The 23443-nt window shown below is 39.7% G+C and overlaps 1 protein-coding gene across 39 annotated transcripts in view; it reads right to left on the reverse strand.

Moving 5' to 3' along the window:
• Positions 1-23443, reverse strand: part of PLD1 (phospholipase D1) — a 273635-nt gene that overhangs the window by 154084 nt on the left and 96108 nt on the right. For 32 of the 39 annotated variants that reach the window (XR_015161521.1, XR_015161559.1, XR_015161610.1 and 29 more), the window contains exons 4-11: positions 21482-21627; positions 21157-21265; positions 20008-20073; positions 15773-15831; positions 14580-14672; positions 5746-5898; positions 1809-1958; positions 1018-1101 (exon numbers count right to left, since the gene is read on the reverse strand). Coding sequence is in view for 34 of the 39 variants with exons in the window: in XM_086394443.1 (XP_086250569.1) it covers positions 1018-1101; positions 1809-1958; positions 5746-5898; positions 14580-14672; positions 15773-15831; positions 20008-20073; positions 21157-21265; positions 21482-21627 (860 nt within the window). In the remaining 5 variants the exon portion in view is untranslated. The remainder of the gene's footprint in view (positions 1-1017; positions 1102-1808; positions 1959-5745; positions 5899-14579; positions 14673-15772; positions 15832-20007; positions 20074-21156; positions 21266-21481; positions 21628-23443) is intronic. The other 7 variants (XM_086394460.1, XM_086394373.1, XM_086394306.1 and 4 more) reach the window with 1 other exon arrangement.

Here is a 23443-nt window from a genome sequence, read left to right on the forward strand (position 1 = left end):
GGTTCTAAACACCCCACAACACAAAGAACAAGCCCCCGCAATAAAGAATTATCTGGCTCCACATGTCAGTAGTGCCAAGGTTGGGAAAGCATGACCTAGACTTAAACATTTCCTCATCACTGAGGCAAAACAGTAGAAAAAGATGAGTTCACATTCCTAATTACTCTTCTTTCCCCCCCAAATCTAGAATTAGGAGGAAATGAATTATGATGCTATTTTCATAGTTCAATAAAGATAGCATTTGGAAAGAAATAGGATAGGGAAAAATGGGGGTGGGAGGAGCATTTCAAGCAACTAAGTTCTTAGAAGGAAAACATATTTTAGACATTTTCATTTTCATTGTAGGAAATGTTAGCATCAGCAATGGGTTTTAACCATCCAGGCAGATGGGTTATTGGAACTAAAGTCATACTAGAAGGCCTACACGTACTCCAGGAGTAAAATTTCCCAAGAGCTAAGTGAATTTTAGATACAAGAGACTTCCAATGGCTTTAATTAGCATTTTAACTCTCTTGGATGATTTTAAAGGGGATTAGAAAGTTGAAATCTGATGCATCTCTAGAAAAGCTAACCAGGCTTAGTCATTACAAAGGATATTTTAATACTAATAGGTAAATGGAAATAATCCAGTTTCAAAGGGACAATTCAGAGGAAGTGTACTAAGACAGACATACCAACATCATGGAAGATATAGAAGGAAGACTATTTTCCATTATCTCTACACCTATATTTGCATTGCAAAATAATCTTTACTACAATAAATATTGGTTATTTGCTTCCAAAGGGAAAACCAAAAACAAAATTGCTCAAACTAAATATTTTAACAATCTATATGGATGTGAGGTTTTTTTTGAAAAGACCTTTCAGTGGAGGCTACTACAATTAATTAGTTGGGACTTTGACCAAAACATCTGTGACTACTGCTGTCTTTCTTAATGTATGATTCTAGAATAGTACAACACTGTTGTATATTCCTAAACACAGAGATCTCCAAACTCCCCAGGGACATATACTAACCACCAGTCTGTGATAAATATTTCTTCTTTTGCCTCTTCCATTGCATTTGCCACATCTTCAAAATATCCTTTGGCATTAACATACCTGAAAGACAAGTTTTCAGTTTCATTTTTTTAACAAAAAAGATTAAAAAAGAAGTCTATCATATGGCAAAACAGAAGATGGAAGCCACTGCCTAGAATCTCTACAAAACCACCAGCTTACTTTGTATAACTGGAAACAAAAACTGAAAATACCATGTTCTGTTTGCTATGCAGGAAGTACAGTAAGTAGACAGAAGCAGGCAATCTGATTCTCTTCTGCTGAGAGAATAACAAATTGAATGCTCTCATCATTGTATGAGGTCAGATGCACTCTCCCACCCTACTGAACGCACACACTATTGTTCTTCTGAGACTGAAAGCAGACCAGTTTCTAACCCATGGGTAGAATAACATGCTAAGCAAAATTTTATTTAAAAGAAATACCTACCAAGAAAATTTCTCTTTCTTAAATTATGGCTAATGACTTAAATAAGCTTTTCATTTGCATCATTAAGAAAATGAAGTTAACTTTTAAAATCAGACTTCACAATCTAAAGCTAGCTATCTAAAGTTCATTTTTAAAAAAATCATAAAAACAAAAAATGGAAAAATATTCTATGCTCAGGTATTCCTATAAAGGCTCTTGTGAAGTATAATACATAATATTTTTTCACAGCTTCAAAAATTGATTCCAGGTGAACCTAGACCACTGTAATATTAAATGCTATGGCTATCTTCATAGTCTTAGAGCAAAAAGATCTTCCTTACCATTTGGCTAAAGTGTTCCCTTGGATAGCAGCATATGATCCAAATCGATGATCTCTGAGAAAGTCAGGGCCATACTTCTGGATGAATTCTTCTATAGCCCCTCCCCACCACCGAGCATGTCTATAGCTGTTGCATTTTAAAATCAGAGTCCTTCAAAGAAAAGCAAAATGTGGAAAAGAATGGTCACTTTATGCTCTATCTCTTTAAACAACTTAAGAATTAAAATGTCCCATTTGTTTTGGTAGTGCAGCAAAGAAAATTTTAGACAAAGAGCATCCTACTGATATGAAAAAAACAGACTTTTAAATGGTCTTGTCAATATTTAAAAATATATTCAGTGTAGCAAAATAAACTTTCAGGTTACTTATTTCCTCATTCACTTATGCAAACATGTGTAAAGGCCTAGAGCTAACTGGACCAAGCTGTGAGGAAGAGATGGAAGAGGCATCAAGTGAGGTCCTACATCCAAGTCTTAGAAAATTGTTGGTTCCTGTAAAGGACATTTCCCTTTGGCCTACCTGGTGTCCATTCCCTCAGCCTCTGGAAATAGCCTGATCATCCCGTGCCCACTCTGGGTCTACCAAAGCCAACAAAATGGCATACTTCAGCTCCTGATTCCAAAGACTGGTTCAAGGATGATATTCATAAGCCAACTCCACCCAAAAAGTGAGAATATAATCAAGGACTTGCTCAGAAATGCCAGCAGGAGACTCTTCCCCTTCCACCAAACTTGGTTTGAGTGTAAGAGGCAGCCATCTTGCTACCACCAGGAGACCAGCCTGAGGATGGAGTAGATCCCAGGCGACAGAATTGAGAAACTCCAGGAAAATGCACCTCAGTGACATAGCTGGAGCCCTGGAATCAGCCATCGTTAACATATTTGATTAATTACTTCTGATGTAACCCAGACTGCACTGGATTTTTCTATTGCAAATGACTAAATGATTCTAAATGGTTACAGATTTGTCATTGCTGAAAAAAAAATTCAGAGTGGGAGATTACAAAAAGTTATTACATAACAAATGCCAAAAGAGGTGACTACCACTAAGAGGTGGAAGTGAGTTATCCAAATTTGAAGTTCAGAGAAAACAAGGTGTGGGAACTCCCTGGCAATCCAGTGGGTAGGACTCCATGCTCTCACTGCCAGAACTCCAGGTTCTATCCCAGGTCAGTGAAATAGGAATCTGTATGTCTCTGCTGCTGCTGCTACTGCTAAGTCGCTTCAGTCATGTCCGACTCTGTGCAACCCCACAGACGACAGCCCACCAGGCTTCCTCGTCCCTGGGATTTTTCAGGCAAGAACACTGGAATGGGTTGCCATTTCCTTCTCCAAAGCATGAAAGTGAAAAGTGAAAGTGAAGTCGCTCAGTCGTGTCCGACTCTAGCGACCCCATGGACTGCAGCCTACCAGACTCCTCCATCCATGGGATTTTCTCTAGCCACTGCCAAAAGGAAAACAACAACAACAATAACAACAACAAAAACCCAGAGAAAACAAGGTATTGAAGTCAGCAGTCTCCCTGGCATTTAGGCAGAAACTTGCCCCAATAAAGGACCGGTGCTGTGAGTGAGCAGGAGAGTTTGCTTTGGGGAGAAATGCAATGATCCTATATGCACAGATCCTAAAATAATTATTTATAAAGATTAGGGATGTCCAAACTGGTCCCCTCGATAAGTCAGAGACTGATGCTTGGCTTTTGTCTGGGGTGTAGGGAGGGGCGAGGTGAGACGTGGTGGTGCTGGGAGGAGTGAGGCATTCTCCATTGGCCTCGGCAGGCAGACACGGGGTTCTGCAGAGAGGTCACCAGGGCACAGAAAATGCCTGGGCTTGACCCAGCATGCAAGCACTGCTCCAACTGAGCTGAAATGCCTCTGAAAACCAGTTATGAGAAAAAGAAGAGATAAAGGACAAACAGAAGTCTTATCACAGGATGTGAATCAGAGGTAAGGGGGAAAAAAAAGAACCATTCCAAACATGGAGGTAGAAAGAAGAAAGGTGAAATTAAAAAATGTGTGAGGAGAGGTGTGAAGAGAACCGTCCCTAAAGAACAGAAAGACTGCTTTAGGGAGGGATTGCCAATAAAGGCAGAGAGATAAAAGGCCTCAGATTGTAAATGGAGGAATTTGGGCTTCTTTGATACAAGGAGGGGGACCACTTACACCAGGGAGGGAGCAGATGAAACCTGGGTCTGTATGGATTCATTTGGCAAGTGTGCACAAGTGAGTGATGACAGGAAATGGAGATAAGATGGCCAGAAAAGCAGCTGTCACAGTGACCAGTGAAAACTGTGGTCTGATTTCTATGGTCCTCCAGAAAACAGGAAAGTAGTACCAGGAGGGAGGTGGCCTTTTTTTTGGCTGCTCTGTGTAGCTTGTGGGACTCTAGTTCCCTGATCAGGGATTGGACTCAGGCCCTTGGCAGTGAAAGCACAGAGTCCTAACCACTGAACTTCCAGAGAATTTCCAGGAGGAAGATTTAATGGCAGCATCATTATATTTCCAATAACATCCTGAACCTCCTATTGTCTGAGATTGGTAAGTTCAGCATTTTTCACACACACACACACAAACACACATGCAAACATATTAGTACGAGTAGCATATTTATATTAAATACATATATATATATTTGATGTCAGTCAGTGTGTATAGAGAGAAATGTTGTTGTCATTGTTCAGCTCACTCAGTCAAGTCTGATTCTCTGAGACCCCATGGACTGTAGCATGCCAGGCTTCCCTGTCCTTCATGATCTCCCAGAGCTTGCTCAAACTCATGTCCATTGAATTGGTGATGCCATCCAACCATCTCATCCTCTGTTGTCTCCTTCTCCTCCTGCCTTCAATCTTTCCCAGCATCAGGGTCTTTTCCAAAGAGTCAGCTCTTCGTATCAGGTAGCCAAAGTATTAGAGCTTCAGTTTCAGCTCAGTCCTTTCAATGAATGCTCAGGGTTGGTTTCCTTTAGGACTGACTGGTTTGATCTCCTTGCAGTCCACGGGAGTCTCAAGAGTCTTCTCCAACACCACAGTTCAAAAACATCAGTTCTTCGGTGCTCAGCCTTCTTGATGGTCAATTCTCACATCCATACATGACTACTGGAAAAACCATAGCTTTGACTATATGGACCTTTGTATATGTGTATGTATTCATATGGGCTTCCCAGGTGGCTCAGTGGTAAAGAATCTGCCTGCCAAGGAGGAGATGTGGGTTCAATCCCTGGGTCAGGAAGATCCCCTAGAGCAGGAAATGGCAACCCACTCCAGTATTCTTGCCTGGAGAATTCCATAGACAGAGGAGCCTGATGGGCTATAGTCCATGGTGTCACAAAAGAGTTGGATACAACATAGCAACTAAACAACAAAAATGTATTCATATACATGACCCTGAACTTTATAGAGACAAATATATATATCAGAAAGAAAAAGACACACATATATTGTATAACTACAGCCTTTCAAAAGAAAAGCCTTTCACAAACTCACTAATAAAATCTATAATAAATGTACAGTTGAGTATCCTTCAAGGCATCTTTTTAAAAATCTGTATGTAAACAGAATTTTTATAATCAGATCACTGTGTACATGTTTTATTAATTAAAGGGTATCCATTTATAAAGTAAAATTCTACTTTTTAAAAACAAGAACTATTACTCCTTATCTGTTTGGTAAATTGGTATTAATGGGTAGTCAATTTTGTTAAAGCAGGCATATATTTTGTTAAAACAGGCACATAGCAATACATGGTACCATTTATTCTGACTCTTGCATATAGGATACTCTGCATCCTAAAGATATAAAAAAGTAGTTTAATTACTTTTAATTGAGGATGAGTTCTAAATAATAATTTTCTAACACCTAAATTATTTTACCTTCTTCTTCACTTAAGGTTGGGAGAAAAACTGTTTTTAGAGAAATCTTTAAAAAATCTTTCCAAATTCTACCTTGAAAGATTATCAATTCGGAGTCCATACTTCGTCTCTGTCTCCTTCCTCCCCACCTTAACTCTGAATTCTTTATCCACCAGCAGGACGAAGGCAATAGCACCACTGTCTGGTTTCATATACAGTAAAAAGGAATCTTTTACTATCAACCACCTGTAAGAAGAAGAAAACACATATTTTTGAAGTTGTACTGAATTATTGAAACAAAGGGAACAAGTTATTATGACAAGTTTGAAGTAAGCATTCTAGCAGACAGTAAACATAATTTTGTCTTTTACACAGGGGTCTATTTTTTAAAACATGAAAACACTATGAAACAGAAAAACAAACAAAAATCTTCCTATTATGTTTCCCTGAGAAGTACTGGCACCAAGCAATTCAAGACAATTCAATAATGTCCCTGATGTGGGTGGGCAGTGCTCACAGGATGGACAGCAGGAACCAAAGCTGTTGGAAAATGGGGTGGGTTAATGTTTGCCAAAATAAACCATCACAGAAGAGGCAACTGAGTCTCTGAGTAAGTAAAAATTCCCCTTAAAAAAATTTAATAAACATCCAATACTCTGCATATGGTTCATTTCAAATTATTGGTGGCTTAAGGACCATTAATCGGAGAAGGCAATGGCACCCCACTCCAGTACTCTTGCCCGGAAAATCCCATGGACGGAGGAGCCTGGTAGGCTGCAGTCCATGGGGTCGCTAAGAGTCAGACACGACTGAGTGACTTCACTTTCACTTTTCACTTTCATGCATTGGAGGAGGAAATGGCAACCTACTCCAGTGTTCTTGCCTGGAGAATCCCAGGGACTGGGGAGCCTGCTGGGCTGCCATCTATGGGGTCGCAAAGAGTCGGACACGACTGAATCGATTTAGCAGCAGCAGCAGCAGCAAGGACCATTAATAAATGATGCTCAGTGGAACATGATCTCTCAAAAGTATATCTGCAATCAATTCAAATATATATTTAAGAGCTTCATGATGGAAAAGTACAGTGATAAACTGGGAGTTAGAGCAGAGGTAGAAATGGCACGAAGATAAATCAGACATGTTTTCAAAGGAACTTATTAGGCTGGTGGGGCACAATAACAATGCTAGGCTGAATGGGATAGGTGTTAAAGGAGGAAAGCAAAAAGAGATGTGTGTAAGGAAGGGGTCCTCAGTTCTAAGAGAAAGGGCTAGTGGCATTTCTCAAAAAAGTGTTGTCTGAGCAAAACCAGGAAGGAGCCCAACAAGCAGAGCCCGAAGAGGTAGTCCAGGTATATATACATCCACATGGAGGGAAGAGTTAGCAAAGGCACCAAGGCTGGGAATGCTGCCTGTATTGGGGGACGGCCTGGGGAGGCCAGGGTTTCCGGAAGTGTAGCAGATGAGGTGTGGGGAGTGGGGTAGGAACCTGGCAAAGGCCACATTGAGGAGAGTCTGAAGGCCATGTAGGTAATGTCATCGTCACCTGCAATTGTGTAGTGGTGAAATGAATTGGTCAATAATTAAAGAAACGAACAGTGGGAATATTATATCACGTATTAGGCAACATAAAGCACATTATGAAATAGGTAAGGCCAGAATACCTGAACATAAATGAACAAATATTGTAAATGTAATACGTGATGTCAGAAGTTAAAGGAAACCTATAACAAATTATTACTGAAATTGCTAACCACATTACATTTTAGTGGCTCTCTAGTTTGGGATTTAATGTAGACAATCTACATTTATTTCCACATGGTTTCATTTCACTTGTTTTTTTAATATACAGGCTGTCTCCTTTCCAATTAAAGGGGGGTGGGATGGATTTAGGATAACACAGTAAAGGTCATACATGTGTTACAATTAACAAAAGGGAAAACATCAAGGTCAGAGAAAGCAAATATCTAACCACAACACTAATATAATTATGGTGATGGCACACCAATGTGGGTTTGAGCTTCCTGGTTTTTCTTATCAAATGAATAAATTAAGGAAATAAAGAAGTCACCCAACAAAAAGATAAATTCCAAAGAAAGTTTCTCACTTGGAACCTTACATAAAGCAACTGAACAATATTAATGGATAACACTCTCAATAGTTTTCAGAAAATGCAGAAATTCATGTTTTATAAGAATTCTCTTAACACTGCTGAATGTCACTGCCAAGGCCATGATATCAAATAGAAACTCAGTCATTCTGATGGGGCTGAGTTATGAGTTACGTATAACTACTTGTTGATGAAAAGTCGGTCAAGGCTTAAAGATCATATATCTGTTAAAGGTCCTTCTTTAGCTATGATCCCTTGTCCCAGCCTGACTTTCTATGTAAGCTAGAGAGCAGATGGCAGGGCACAGGCCCAGAGCAGCAGTGTTGCTGACCAGGAAGGAGCCACAGGCTTTGAAAACCACAGCTGGTGGGTTTGTCAAACTGACAAAGAAAAGTCAAACGTACCGGACTTGGGGACTTGCCTAGAAGTCAAGGTCCCCTGAATGGCATCAGAGCCAGCTCTAGCCAGAGCTCCACACCAGACACAACAGTGAGGGATGAAGAAATACAGAAGTGTTTAATAGTGACTGCTGGATTTTGAAATCTGAAGGCAAAAGAGAATGGTTTCTGTTTTGACGATGATGAGTTGTTCTCTGTAACAGTTATTAGATATAAGGTGAATTGATGCCAGGCCTTAGTTTAAAGCTTTTCTTAACTATACCATTCATTAACCTTTTCTTGTTTCTCCTCTTTGTCTCTTTTGTCAAAAGATTTTTTTCTCTAACAGGAGGATATGCATCAAGAAAGGAATTCGCCAAGCAGCCTTCTGGGAGTCAGCACCTGCTGCTGCTGCTAAGTCGCTTCAGTCGTGTCCGACTCTGTGCGACCCCATAGACGGCAGCCCACCAGGCTCTGCCATCCCTGGGATTCTCCAGGCAAGAACACTGGAGTGGGTTGCCATTTCCTTCTCCAGTGCATGAAGTGAAAAGTGAAAGGGAAGTCGCTCAGTCGTGTCTGACTCTTAGCGACCCCATGGACTGCAGCCTACCAGGCTCCTCCGTCTGTGGGATTTTCCAGGCAAGAGTACTGGAGTGGGGTGCCATTGCCTTCTCGACAGCACCTGCTGCTCAGGGATTAAGTGTCTGCTTGAAGTCAGCCTCCCTGGCTCCAGTTTTGGTTCTGTCACTTGCCCTTTTCTGTGAACTGGGGTAATTGAGCCTGAGGTCTAAATCCATAAAACGAGGATAGGAGCAATGTCCAGCTCATAAGTATTTTTGAGGATTCACTGAGATGACTTAAGGATGTTGCTTAGCACAATGCCTGGAGCCAATAAATGTGAGCTTTTATGAATTCTCTTGTTCTATACCAGGTGAAATTATGGTCTGTTCTAACAAGATGTGACCTGTTCTACTACAAACTGTGTCATTAAAATGCAGATAGAGCCACCTAAGTCACACATCACCTTCTCAGCCTCATCTCATACTCTTCCTTCTCACCACGTTGGTCTCACTGGTCCTGAGACTTGCTACCTTGTTCTCTGGGCTTCTACATTTGCTCTTCCTCACTTAGAAATTATTTCTTCCAGATCCTCCCATGAGCAGTCCCTGCCTGTCAATCAATCTTTCGCTTAAATATTTCTCCACTGGAAGGTTTTCCTGGGCTCCCAGCCCACTCGCCTCTGCATCCTGTTTCGCTTCTTCCTAGCACTTATCACTGTCTGGAACTGTTTATTCGTCTGCTTGTTTCTTGTCTTTCCTTTACTAGCAAGTGAGATCCTTGAGAACAGGGAATGCGTATCATGTCCACTGGTATCTCCCCAGGGCCCAGACAAGTTCTTCAGGCAAAGCAACACTCTTGCCTGAATAACAGCTGCACAAATAGATCCTGGAGCATAAATAAAATCATTTAGACATGGTCACTGTCTAAAAATTGTAATTCTTGGTATAGTTCATAGTTTAGTAAATGCTAAATTTATTTCTTATAAATTATCTCTTAAGATATTATTTGAGATAAGAAACTTATCATTGAGCCCATCAATATGATGTGCTGTTTAAGCAGATGTTTTGAATTGAGGGAAGAAATGCTTGCTGTGTTTGCCAGCAGAACAGAAGAAATTTTTTTTTTTTTCCCTTTTCTTCATACTTGTGCCTGAGACTTGGTTGAAAGTTTGATGGCCTTGTTTCCCTTATGTCAGTTTGTGAATACAGAATATACAAAATGATCAGAATCTTTTTTTAAAAATGGATACAAAAATTTTAAAAAGAGATATGATCAAGTGTTGCCCTTAAAAGTAACTCTCATTTAGACACCAATAGTCTTCTAGTGTGGAGAAGGCAATGGCACCCCACTCCAGTACTCTTGCCTGGAAAATCCCATGGACGGAGGAGCCTGGTAGGCTGCAGTCCATGGGGTCGCTAAGAGTCAGACACGACTGAGCAACTTCACTTTCACTTTTCACTTTCACGCATTGGAGAAGGAAATGGCAACCCACTCCAGTGTTCTAGTCTGGAGAATCCCAGGGATGGCAGAGCCTGGTGGGCTGCCGTCTATGGGGTCGCACAGAGTCAGACACGACTGAACCAACTTAGCAGCAGCAGCAGTCTTCTAGTGTGGGAAATTTTCCAAACAAAATTTGTCAGCTACATCTTATCATTTTTGTTTGGTACTGACATTTTATACCCCATGAATGTAACTCAGAAAATACTTATTAATATGGAACCAAGGCTTCAAGTTTCATGGAAAGATTTATACAAATTAAAATGAAGAGACATTTTATTCTAGGGAAGATCATATCTCTTTAGATTGTCCTGGTTGAAGTCTGATATGTATGTTCAGTCACTTCAGTTGTGTCCCACTCTTTGCAACACCATGGACTGTAGCCCACCAGGCTCCTCTGTCCATGTGATTCTCCAGGCAAAAATACTGGAGTGGGTTGTCATGCCCTCCTCCAGGGGACCTTCCTGACCCAGGGATTGAACTCACATCTCGTGTGTCTTCTGCATTGTAGGCAGATTCTTTACCCACTGAGCCACCAGGAAGACTGAAATCTGATATTATCAGACTTTAAAAAGTGGGGGAGGTATATTTCCTTTATATAACAAAGCCTCCCCCTTCTACCTTTTTGGGCTGCTCTTTCTCACAGAGGTTACAACTCAAGGTCAGTTCCTTGACTTCTGTAGCTAAAGCCTCTGTCTGAAGTCCTCATGTCCCTGACTGTCCCATCACCTTCTTTTTCTTTCAAAGCTCTGATAAACACTTGTGCTAACGTCATTCACCCTGCTTGTCAGCTTCTCCACTGTCTGTGATCTCCTCCAATAGTGCTCTGTGAGGGCAGGGGCATGGCCTTGTTCACCACTGTTCTCACAGTGGCTAGAACACAGCCTGCCAAACATTAGTTGCTCAATAAATGACAAAATGGACCAGATCCAGGCTTCCATTTCTTGAGTAGATGTCTTAGGTTGGGTTGCTCTAGAAGTCAACTCTGAGACACGATAGACGTGAAAGCGGTTTGTAAAGTTACTTATTAGGGAGCTTAGTAGGAAGCAGAGGAAGGGAAGGACAGGAAGCAAGAGCAGGAAGGGAGCCATCGAGGATGTGTTTTCATGCACTGGATTGTGGGCAGCTGTGCTGCAAATCTTCCAGGGAACCTTGGGAGACAGTGCAGAGTTTGCTGGTGAATCACCCTACCTGAGGGGTGAGGGGGCTGGACTCCCGCCAGCTCTTGGCTGAAGGTTGTTCCTAGGGCCTGCGAATGCCTCCAGCCTACTCTGCTCAGGCAATCCAGAGCAAGTCTTCAAAGACTTACCAGTGCTTGCAGCCCAAAATCCATACCTAACACTTAGTAGCAACCTTAGGCAAAGCTGACGACCGGGGAGTAGGCAAGAGGAATTAGTGCCAGGGCCCCAGTGGTTTGGAGGTCCTGCCTCCCCGAGAGGCATGGTATGGCGCAGGAAGCAAGAGTAGGAAGTGAAAGTGTTGGTCGCTTAGTCGTGTCCGACTCTCTGTGACCCCATGGGCTGGAGCCTGCCAGGCTCCTCTGTCTGTGGAATTCTCCAGGCAAGAATACTGGAGTGGGCTGCCATTTCCTTTTCCAGGGGGTCTTCCTGACCCAGGGATAGAACTCAGGTCTCCTGCACTGCAGGCAGATTCTTTCCCAGGGAAGTTCATAAGGGCAGGAGCATAAGGCTGGCTTAGGCTCTGCTCCTCTCCTGGCTTGGCACTCAGTGTTCCCCAGGGTTCTGTACCACTGCAGGTAGGAGAGGATGGGAAGCTACTTCAAGGGGGAATCTCTGAATTTCCTGTGATGTTACTTATACCCCAAGTTTCTGGGGACATTTAAATAAATTACAGAAGTTTATTTGAAAACAAATATTGTCTAGTCTACTAGTCCCGTTTATTGTAGTTAAAAAAATCTTTTGTTTTTTTTGTAATATAGAAATTCTCAACTTCCTCTAGCTTAATCTCTTGATCTTTCCCTTGTAATTTCTTCTATTCTTTAAAAACCCAGAAAATAATAAACCAATCTAATGGTATTTTTGGTTGGCAATGTATCTGAAATACACGTTTAAAGATTCTAGTTTTAAGCTTATATATCTTCAACTCACACATAACTTAATTTCCTCTTTACATATGAGTTCATATTTTTTTTCAAGGTTAGAAAAATTACAAACATCTCTTAATAGTTTTAAAAATTCCAGTAAATTATTATTGGAACAAATAGCTGTTGTCTATTATGTTAAAAATGTTGTCATAGATGCTTTGAGGAACAAATAAGAATGAGATAAGAATACTCCTCTATAAGGAGTCTTTAGTTGGACAGGACATAGGACAAGAATTAAAGTTTTCTGTCTATATCACACTTACCATAATATACATCCTCACAAATATAACTCTAAAATTACCCCTGAACACTACCATTTTTTTGTTTATTTTTTATGTATGGTTTAGTGGGTCTTAGTGTATTTTAGTTGACTATATTTGTAAATTTGTATGCTATCATCATTAATATATAATTCCAGAATATTTTCATCACTCCAAAAGAATTCCACATCCAAATGCAAACTAGTACAGCCACTATGGAGAACAGTGTGAAGATTCCTTAAAAAACTGGAAATAAAACTGACATACGACCCAGCAATCCCATTGCTGGGCATACATACTGAGGAAACCAGAATTGAAAGAGACACATGAATCCCAATGTTCATCGCAGCACTGTTTATAATAGCCAGGACATGGAAGCAACCTAGATGTCCATCAGCAGATGAATGGATAAGAAAGCTGGGGTACATACACACAATGGAGTATTACTCAGCCATTAAAAAGAATACATTTGAATCAGTTCTAATGAGGTGGATGAAACTGGAGCCTATTGTACAGAGCAAAGTAAGTCAGAAAGAAAAACACCAATACAGTATACTAACGCATATATATGGAATTTAGAAAGATGGTAACAATGACCCTATATGTAAGACAGCAAAAGAGACACAGACATAAAGAACAGACTTTTGGACTCTGTAGGAGAAGGTGAGGGTGGGATGATTTGAGAGAATAGCATTGAAACATGTATATTTTACCATATATGAAATAGATCACCAGTCCAAGTTTGATGCATGAAACAGGGCGCTCAAAGCCAGTGCACTGGGACAACCCGGAGGGGTGGGAGGGGGAGGGAGGTGGGAGGGGGTTCAGGATGGGGGACACGTGTACACCCGTGGCTGATTCACATTAATGTATGGCAAGAACCACTACAATATTGTAAAGTAATTAGCCTCTGATTAAAATAAATAAATTAATTTAAAAAAAAAGAATTCTACACCCAGTAGTAGTAATTCCCCATTCCCCTTGTGCCACAGCCCTTGGAAACCATGAATGTACTTTGTTTCTACAGATTTACTTATTCTAAACCTTTCATGCAAATGGAATCATATAATATGTAACCTTCTGTAGCTGTTTCTTTTTCACTTAGTGTAATGTTTCCAAGGTTAATTCGTATTACAACATTTATCAGTCTTTCATTTCTTTTTTTCATTAAAATTAAAAAATATTCAAATATAATTTAAAACCCATATAATTCACCCCTTGAAAATGTACAATTTAGTGGTTTTAATATATTCACAAATTTTGCAACCATCATGGTCATCTAATTCCAGATATTTTCCAGAAGAGAAATCCCACACCCTTTAGTATTCTTCATTCCTTTTTGTGGCCAAATAATATTCCATCATAGGGCTGTAGCATATTTTGGTTAACCACTCATCAGGGGATGGACATTTGGGCTTTTTACACTTTTTGGCTACTCTGAATAATGCTGCTATGAACATTCATGAATAAGTTTTAATGGAGATACATTTGTTCAGTTCTGTTTGGAAATATCTGGGGTATGTGGTAACTGTATGTTTAACATTTTGAGGAACTGCCACCCTGTTTTCCAAACTGGCTGTATCATTTTACATGATGCACCAGCAATATGAAGGTTCTAATTTTTCTACAGCCTTGACAACACTTGCTATTGTCCAGTTTGCTTATCACAGCCATCCTGGTGGCTATGGAGTTGTAGATTACTGTGGTTTTGATTTATCTTCCCCTAATGACTATTGATGTTAAGCATAATGACTGGTGCTAATTGGCCACTGTCTATGTTCCCTGGCTGACCAATTTTTGAATCCTATGGCCCATTGGGTTTTTATCTATGTAATTGGCATACTCTGCCTACAAATGCAATTTTGAGTAGAGTATTTAAATAGAGCTGAAACCTGGAACTTAAAAATAATTTAACATTTGCTCTGCCATGACTTTCAAAGATTTATAATTGAAAACTAGAATATAAAAACTCCCCCAATACTCAGTTTATTAAGACAAACACACAAACTCTCAAGTCTCACCTTTTTGCCCACCGATAGCAGGCTCTTCCCTGGCCACAGCAATTCAGGCCTGGTATTCTGTGTCCTCCGGATCTTTTCATTATCATACCTTCTCTGAAAGAGACATCGAGTTAACCCATCATCTTTAAACTTCCAGCTCACACTTAGCTGATATAGCCTCATAACTGGGAACTAAATAAACTGTTCTGTTCTCCCATGCCCTACCGCTCTACGTTTTCTGCTTTCACTGTCAAATAGATCACTGCTATGTTTACTAGGCTCAGAACTCCAAAGCCAGTCTTTAAAAGCACCTGGTGGATGTAGGCCTGTTGGCGCAGGGGACAGCATACTGCACACACAGCAGTACCTAAGCATCCCGGCTTCTGGCTCTAAATGCTGAGCATTCTCCCAGCCACCATGACAGCCTGAAAAAGACCCCACATGTTGCCAAATGCCAGCACGGGGGAGGTTCATCTGCTATGGAGATCATTGAGAATGCTCATCCACAGATTCCAGGGTATTTCTGCATCCCTTCATCTACAGTTCTAGGACCAATTCATGTCAAAGAAGTAAAGCAAAGCTATTACTTCAGAAGGAGAAATATCCTAACTCTGAAAGATGTGAAAAGAAAAAACAATAATAATGGCCAACCAACCAAACAAAAAAAATATTAAAAGAACTACCAACAATGTTCTTGACTAGAAAAGTTAAACTCTTTGTAATATCAAGCTCTCATATCATGAAGGATGTACTCAGTCGCTCAGTTGTGGCCAACTCTTTGCTACCCCATGGACTGTAGCCCATCAGAAGATAATCATTAAGTAAATTTCAATCTTGTTACATAACATACATTTTACACAGCATTACTTTTAGTCAATAAAATAAATGGTAAATAGCTAACTTTTATATGTGATAAAGAAGGGATCTTGTATATTTGATTTTTAATGCATTCTCACACACATCATATTTGTTATCTCTGTAAACACCCACTACTGTGGGGTAAGAGGAGAAGGAGTGTGGAGCAGTTGGCACCTTTGTTTAATGTAGCAAGATATTCTGTTTTGTATAAATAGGTCCCTCAGTTGCTTTGACTCTGCTGGGAAGAAAACAGTGAAGCCAGGGGAGCTCCATCACCCTGGTACACCAATAAATCAAAAGCTACAATGCTCATCAACTTTTCATACTTCTCCTTAGAGATCAATACTGAAACTTACATGCCCTTTGGTCCCAAATCATGGATGAAAGACAGCTGGCTTATATCAAGAAATTCTGTCTGAAAAGAGGCCCAAAATCCATATGTTAGAAAGCAAAAAAAGAAGAGGAAAAATTCAAGCATTCAAAAAATATTATGTACCTCCATGTATAAGCACATCTGGGGTACTTTACAGGTTATACAGATCACAATGGCATTGCCCTGAAAAAGTATTTTTTAGAAGGATATACACAATTAAAACACAATCAAGATAGTGACGTGTGTTCTAAGATGTAGAGACAAAATGCTCAAGAAGGTCATGGTGAGACCTGCCAACAATAGCAGACCATGTCAATAACAGGCTTAATAGAAAATCAAAGACAAAAAGATACACTCCTGGCATTAGGAGGCAGAGGAGAGACCAGACACAGAACACACTCCACATCAATCAAGTTCTGTGGGAAGAACCGTAACAGTTACATGTGAAAGTATTTATTAATAGAGATACAGGGAGAGGATGACTGCTTCCTAACTAATGGGACATCACAGAGGAAATGGCGTTTGATCTGGGCTTATAAATGGGATTAATAAAATGAACTATAACAATTTTCCTTTGAAGTTTTGTTTATGTGATTGTGACTGCCTAATATTAACCTTGTAAGAAAAAATTACACATCTCTCAAAGCTGTCAGTACTGTGAGGTCCAATTGATTTTCTTTCTTAGGGTGATTGGAAGAAGTTTTTAAAATTCAAAAGGATTTGAATATCTTTAAAAACTTCAGATCAAACATATTCTCACATAGCACTTTTTATAAGGATTTTGAAAGTCAAGGTCTTTATATTTTATTTCTTATATCAAACATGGTGATTCGATACCACACATTTTAAAATTCTGATTTGTGGAAATGTATTCTAATTGGAAAATATAGAAATACATAGGTTATTAGAAATGATATTACAGACTTTAAGCCATAGAATTCGAAATGTCTTGAAATCCTAAGCCAGAATTTCTCATTTTATCTCTAGGGAGCAGAGAGAAAAATACTAATCCTAGTTTATACTGGAAGAAACTTCTCCAGAGGTGTAACTAATTTATGCAAAGTCAGAGACTAGCTGAACAGAAGAATAGGAAATGAAAAGCAAAAATCAGGGAAACCATTCATCTAATACTTGGATATTTTCTTATGCACATATAGCTATTATCAAATCATTGACAACAGGAATATTATTTGAAATAATTCAGAAACAGTAACTTCAGAATATCATACAAAAGTTGCTAAATGTAGAGAATTTCATCTAAATAAAAAAACACACATTAGCAATGTGGAAAATTTAAAGCTGTGTATTAAGAAAAAAATTCAAATTTATCCTAATGTTTTACTAAAGAGAAATTTGAATAAAGAACTAGTGCTATTATATAGGGAAAAAATCCTTGGCAATAAATATCCTAATATAGATTTATGGGATTGAAAACAAATGTGACCAGGTCAATTTAGAAACAAACCTAAATAATACAATTTGAAATTTAACAAACATTGTATTGTCCAGATGTCTCAATGCCTCTTCAGTGATAAAAATTCCATTCTCAACTTGAGCAAGCAAATCTCAGGAATAAGAATTTAATGATTAATTTAGTCTGACAATATTCCATTGGGCTATTGATCTCTAAATAATGTACTAATCAATATCCTTTGTCTTTCCAAAGGAACTTGTTAAATTTAAATTCTAGGAAAATAGGGGACCAAAGGGTTCCCATGCCAAAGGACAAGCAACAAACCCAGGAGATAATAATATCTCAAAATTTCTGGGGCTTGTAAAAATATAAATTAATTATATATGATTATATTAAAATGATTTTAATACTTCTATATGCTTTTTGCAGACAGAAATTTGAATATGTCTCACAATTACCAAAAGAGACACACGGATGCCAATCTAATTTCACAAGTATCAGGCAGAGCCCTGCAAGCTAGTCTCCAAGTCAGATTATCATTAGTGTGAGAGGAAAATAATGTTCAGACAGATCCTATGCTTGAAGCCTTTTGGAGAATACCGCTACTGGGGAGAATAATCTAAGTAGCCCTTAAAAATGAGGGAGTTCCCTGGCAGTCCAGTGTTTAGGACTTGGTGCTTTCACTGTTGGGGCCCTGGATTCAATTCCTCGTAGGGGAACTAAGGTCCTGCAAGCCATGAGGCATGGCCAAAAAACAAAATTGAATAAATATATTTTACTTCTCATTTTTTTTTATCAGTTGTAACTAGGTTTCCCTTTCCAAAGGAAATGTTTAGAAGACACTCTGGACTATCGAAATACAACATGGCTCAGCTTTTAAAAGATTTTTATGATTGGAGAGGAAGTTAATATGAACATTTGAATACAAGTAAACATTTAAATTGCCTGGAGAATCCCAGGGATGGGGGAGCCTGGTGGGCTGCCGTCTATGGGGTCGCACAGAGTTGGACACAACTGAAGCGACTTAGCAGCAGTAGCAGCAAACATTTAAAAATCAACATTAGACTCCCATTTTTAGTAATAATAGAAGTAACATTCTTATTCATTATGTTTTTTCAAAGAAGCACATTCCTGAATTCTAGAAGAGAAGAAATATTTCCCATCAGCCTTGAGAGTCTCTGGTTGAACCCAAATTGCTGGCTTCCCTGGGAAAACTCTTCTTCAGGATTGTGAAACCACAGAAGCTCCTTTAAGACCATCAAATGTCACAGTGCACGCTGCTGCAGAAGGTTTCCCAGTCCCAGGTCATTTGTGTGTAAAGGGGACCAGCTGGGTGCATGCCCTGCCCGTCTCCAAATAACAGAGGCAGGCATCTATAGGGCAGCAAGAAAACTCCGGAGAGTCAAGGCACTCTTGCTTCCTTTCCTAAATACAGAGGGCTTCGCTCTTTCTGTTCACCTGTTCATGCCATTCTCTAAACCAGAGGCTGGATCATACCTGCACCTACTCTGAAATTCTGCATATATACCATATACACATGGTCACGCTCCACAGTAGTACAGTTTTACATACACAGGTGCAAACTCTAACAATCCAGTGCCCTCTCAATGATCTGAACCTTTGGATAACTGAAGCTAACCCTTTAAATACCTAGCCCCACCTTCAAGGGCCTCTGAAGGCAGAGCTCATTGTTTTCTGATGCCTTCTGTAAAGCCCACTTCCTCCTGCTTGCCAGTTAAGTGCCTCCCAAACATAACCTCTGCAGTTGTTTCTAAGCCCCACCACCTCTCCTCTCTTTTCTCAGAATTCTCGAGTTTTTCCTCTCCTTAGCGTTTCCCATGCTTCTCACTTTCACATGAAAAGACAGGCCTGTTACAGGCATCACAGGCCAGTCAGATGGTAATTACAGTACAATCTTTGGGTATTCAACTCTGTTCAACTGTCTTCATCACTTACTGCTGCTGCTGCTGCTAAGTCACTTCAGTCATGTCTGACTCTGTGCGACCCCAGAGACGGCAGCCCATCAGGCTTCACCGTCCCTGGGATTCTCCAGGCAAGAATACTGGAGTGGGTTGCCATTTCCTTCTCCAATGCATGAAAGTGAAAAGTGAAAGTGAAGTCATTCAGTCGTTCCCGACTCTTAGCGACCCCATGGACTGCAGCCTACCAGGCTCCTCTGTCCATGGATTTTCCAGGCAAGAGTACTGGAGTGGGGTGCCATTGCCTTCTCTGACTTACTACTCAATGTTTTTTTTCTTCAGTGTTAGAAATGCATTTTGACATTTTCTCCTCTGAAAGCCTGAGGAGTGAAGAAGGTTGATTTCTAGATAATCTAGTAGCATTTCTAGATAATCTTTAGTAGTATTTCAAGTTCATTTAAATTTATTGTTATATTAACTATCATAGTTGATATTTTAAAAATAGCATCACCCTAAACTGGATCCTGGCTGTCAAATCAATTTTGTTTTCCTATTTTTTTAATTTTACTTTTTTGTTGAAGTATAGTTGATTTACAATGTCATGCCAATCTCTGCTGTACAGCAAAGTGATTCAGTAGTATACATATAGACATTCTTTTTTAAAATATTCTTTTCCATTATGCTTTATCACAGGAGACTGACTATAGGTCCCCATGCTATACAATAAAATCAATTTTGTATTCATTTTATTTAGTTTAGTTTAACTTAAAGAATAATGCAGAAGTGGATACAAGCACTTGTGTTAATAAAATGATCTAAAATGTAGCCGACACTTTACAATTTTATAAAATTACTTCAGAATTTAAATCACTGAAAAGTACTTACTGTTGCATGATAGTTTCTATACATGGGCATTTTTAGTAACTTTGTCAAGTAATCTTCCAGCTGTTTCTGTAATACATATATTTCAGATTAAAGATACCATCATACTTAAAGGAAAATGTAAGCAGTTAATGACAATGGCATGATCCTCCCATCTTCAGTAAGTCATTCAATTATTCCTTAATGTTATCACTGGACAAGGAACATTGAACACGTCTCTTTCAAAGCATAAAAGTTCCAGATTACCAAAAAAAACTGACATTTAAAAAAATAATTTAAAAAAATTAATTTTTATTTATTTTATTTTTGGCTGTGCTGGGTCTTTGTTGCTGCCTGGGGTTTTCTCTAGCTGTGGCAAGCGAGGGCTGTTTTCTGGTTCGGTGCACAGGCTTCTCATCACAGTGGCTTCTCTTGTTGCGGAGCACAGACTCTAGGGCACATGGGCTTCAGCAGTTGCAGGCCGCAAGCTCTAGAGCACAGGCTCAGTAGTTGTGGCACACAGGCTTAGTTGCTCTGAGGCATGTGAGATCTTCCCAGATCAGGGATTGAACCCATGTTTCCTGCGTTAGCAGGAATATTCCTTATGACCGAGCCACCAGGGAAGCCCCCAACACTGACACTTAATTGTTAATTAAATTTAGAAACAAATTACTCTTCTGCCCTAGGCAGCACCATATCACTGAAGCCGAGTGGGCAGAAGTGTCCCCTGTCCCGAGGTGTCTGTACTCTGTCCTACTCTTCCCAGACCCTCACTGCTCCATCTATGGTCTTGGAATGAGATTTTACATATATTTAGGATAAGCCACTATAGATTCTGAAGCAAATATATGGAAATAGATGATTTTAAAAGAGTAGATCTCAAAGCCCTCAACTATGAGCTCAATCTTGACTCACAATGAAACCCAAAAGTTTCCTGTAGGGAGTGCAGCTCCCTCAGAACCCTCTTCCTCCTTGGGGGAATGCAAGCTCCCCAGGGCCAGAGTGGCTTGGGGAAGAAGCCTTCCCTAATTAGTTCCCGAGAGGTAAACCAGCCGAGGTGATGGATCAGTGGGTAAGAGAAGTTGCATCAAGGCCCACCTCAACCTTCAGTCAACGCCATCTTTCTACAGTGCGGCAGTTTGCTCAGAACAACAGAAGAGCGAAGGGACTTACCCTTCTACTGAAGAACTGTTCTTCTTGTTGGATCATGTTTTCAGATGTGCGGGGCAAAGCTGGCATCTCTCGAGGCTCTTCTTTGACATTTTGTCTTCTAAACGTGTGTCTAAAATGCACACACACACACGCAATGTAAATATTTATTATTCTTTGAACCATGACTCTCATAGTATTTTTCATGAGATGGTTTATTTTTAGAAGAGTCTATTTAATAAAAAGAAATATCTAGCAACAATGGACTAGTTAACCAATAATATGAACCGAAATATTCTTTCTATCCAACCCATATACTGGGATAACGTTATAGTCAATTCTGGGTTACCTTCTGGTGGGAATGGGGATTCGGATAAAGGCTTTGTACTTGAGCAGTTCTCTGTGAAATTCTTGAAAGTGCTTGAACTTCCTCTTCACTTGCCATTTAAATTCCCCATGTGTTAATTCAATAGTGTAAAGATTGATGCTTGGTACCTATAGCGGTAAATAAAAATGGTTGATATTTTAGATAACAACAACATCTCTCTGTGTACAATAGCTAATTAAAAAGTAATGTGGAAGTATCTTTAAATCCAGCTTACTTATTTTGTGTAAGTAAGGAAGCAAAATGTTTTTTAAAAATGACTGATTACAGAAGTAATATTCTCTTAACTATTCATCTTATGATATATGCAAGACAAACTCTGACTTATATCAAAGGCAAACCTCCACAAATCTTATTGTTCTAAATACAAAGACACACAGACATACTTCTGAAACAAGAAGCCAGGTAAAAGAGACAATGAATGAAAACCCTAATTAGCCATCACGAGATTGTCCAAGCAGTGAACAGACAATGCAGGGGGTGAGAGTGAAGCTGAAGGAAATGAGTTCCATTGTGGAGCACAATCTTAGTGCAGTTTTGCTCTTCACAAATGACACCAATGCCCTCTCCTTCTGAAATGCCTTGAGAGGTCCATCCTGGTCTACAATAGCTCTCTGTCCTTTAGCTACACCAGTGACTAGGAAGGTACAGGATGATTAGAAGGAAAAGGACAAATGATCTTCCTACACACAAAATATTTCCCCAACTACTTAACTAGGATGAATTTCCACTTAACATTTTAAAAATATTTCTTCTTAAAATGCAAATATATCTTGGTGACTAGTGATTCAATCAGAAGCACTAACAGACCTGAGGGATAAAAGTTTTGATAAAGCAAAAAGTGTCAGCAGATGGAAAGAGATTTATAAAGCACAGGAGATCTTGACAGTTCCCATGGTGTGTGGGGAGTAGGGGAGGGTGATGGACACTGGACCACCTAGAGGACACTGGCCCCTCCTGGGAGATCCAGGCCCCATACGTGTTGACAGGTGCTGGGGCAAAAAAAAGTAAATGTCTCCTCCTTTGCTAGTTTATCCAGGCTTTGGTATCAGTAACCCGATGGGTGACCAGGCCTGGTGCCATTCATCACCGATGTTTGGTATATTCTGCAAACTTCTAAAGCATGACCACTCTGTATAACTGTAGTATTAAAAAATGAGCCTGAGGGGACTTTCCTGGTGCTCCAGTGGTTAAGACTTTGTGCTTCTAATGCATGGGGAGCAAATTTGACTCCTGGCTAGGGAACTAAGATCCCACTGCCCTACTGTGTGGCCAAAAAATAAGTTAATTAAAAAAAAATGAGCCCAGAATCAATGTAACTTGTGCTTTTAGGTCTAGAATCCAAACAGATCACTGCAAACATTCAATTCTATTTCCTGCTTTGCCTCCAGTTGGGCTCCATGACGATGACTATAGCCAGAAGTCAAAAGGACCTAGTTCTGGGGTCTAATATTATATGCTGCCTTTCACCTTGACCAACATTATAGGTATCATGCCACATCGTGTTTCACAAAGAAGGATGCAGGAGAACTCAGAGTGACCAGAAACTCTGCATTTGAGTGAAAAATGCTCAATTTAAGACGAGTCAAATAAATGAGAACAATTATACAATTTATGCAAGCTGCCACATATTCTAGGATTATATTTCCCAATCTAACAAAACTGAATACTTAAAAACATTACAAATGTCAAGTTCTATCCCTCACACATAAAGCGAGAATTCTGGACAATTCTTAGCAATTCTAAGACAGTGTGGGGCAATGGCAACAGCCTGTCCCATCCTTTTTGAAGCATCTAAAGGTCTGAAATTGCCTGGTGCAGCCGTACTAGCTATGAAGCCTTAACCAAGCATCACTTCGGTCAGATAATATCTCAGCAGAATTATTGGAATGCTTTGGAATTGGAACAGTGTGAGAAGTTGTAATA

This window comes from Bos grunniens, chromosome 1 (assembly GCF_055505025.1).
Source record: "Bos grunniens cultivar Pamir isolate PY7600 chromosome 1, Bosgru_T2T1.0, whole genome shotgun sequence".
Taxonomy (NCBI): domain Eukaryota; kingdom Metazoa; phylum Chordata; class Mammalia; order Artiodactyla; family Bovidae; genus Bos; species Bos grunniens.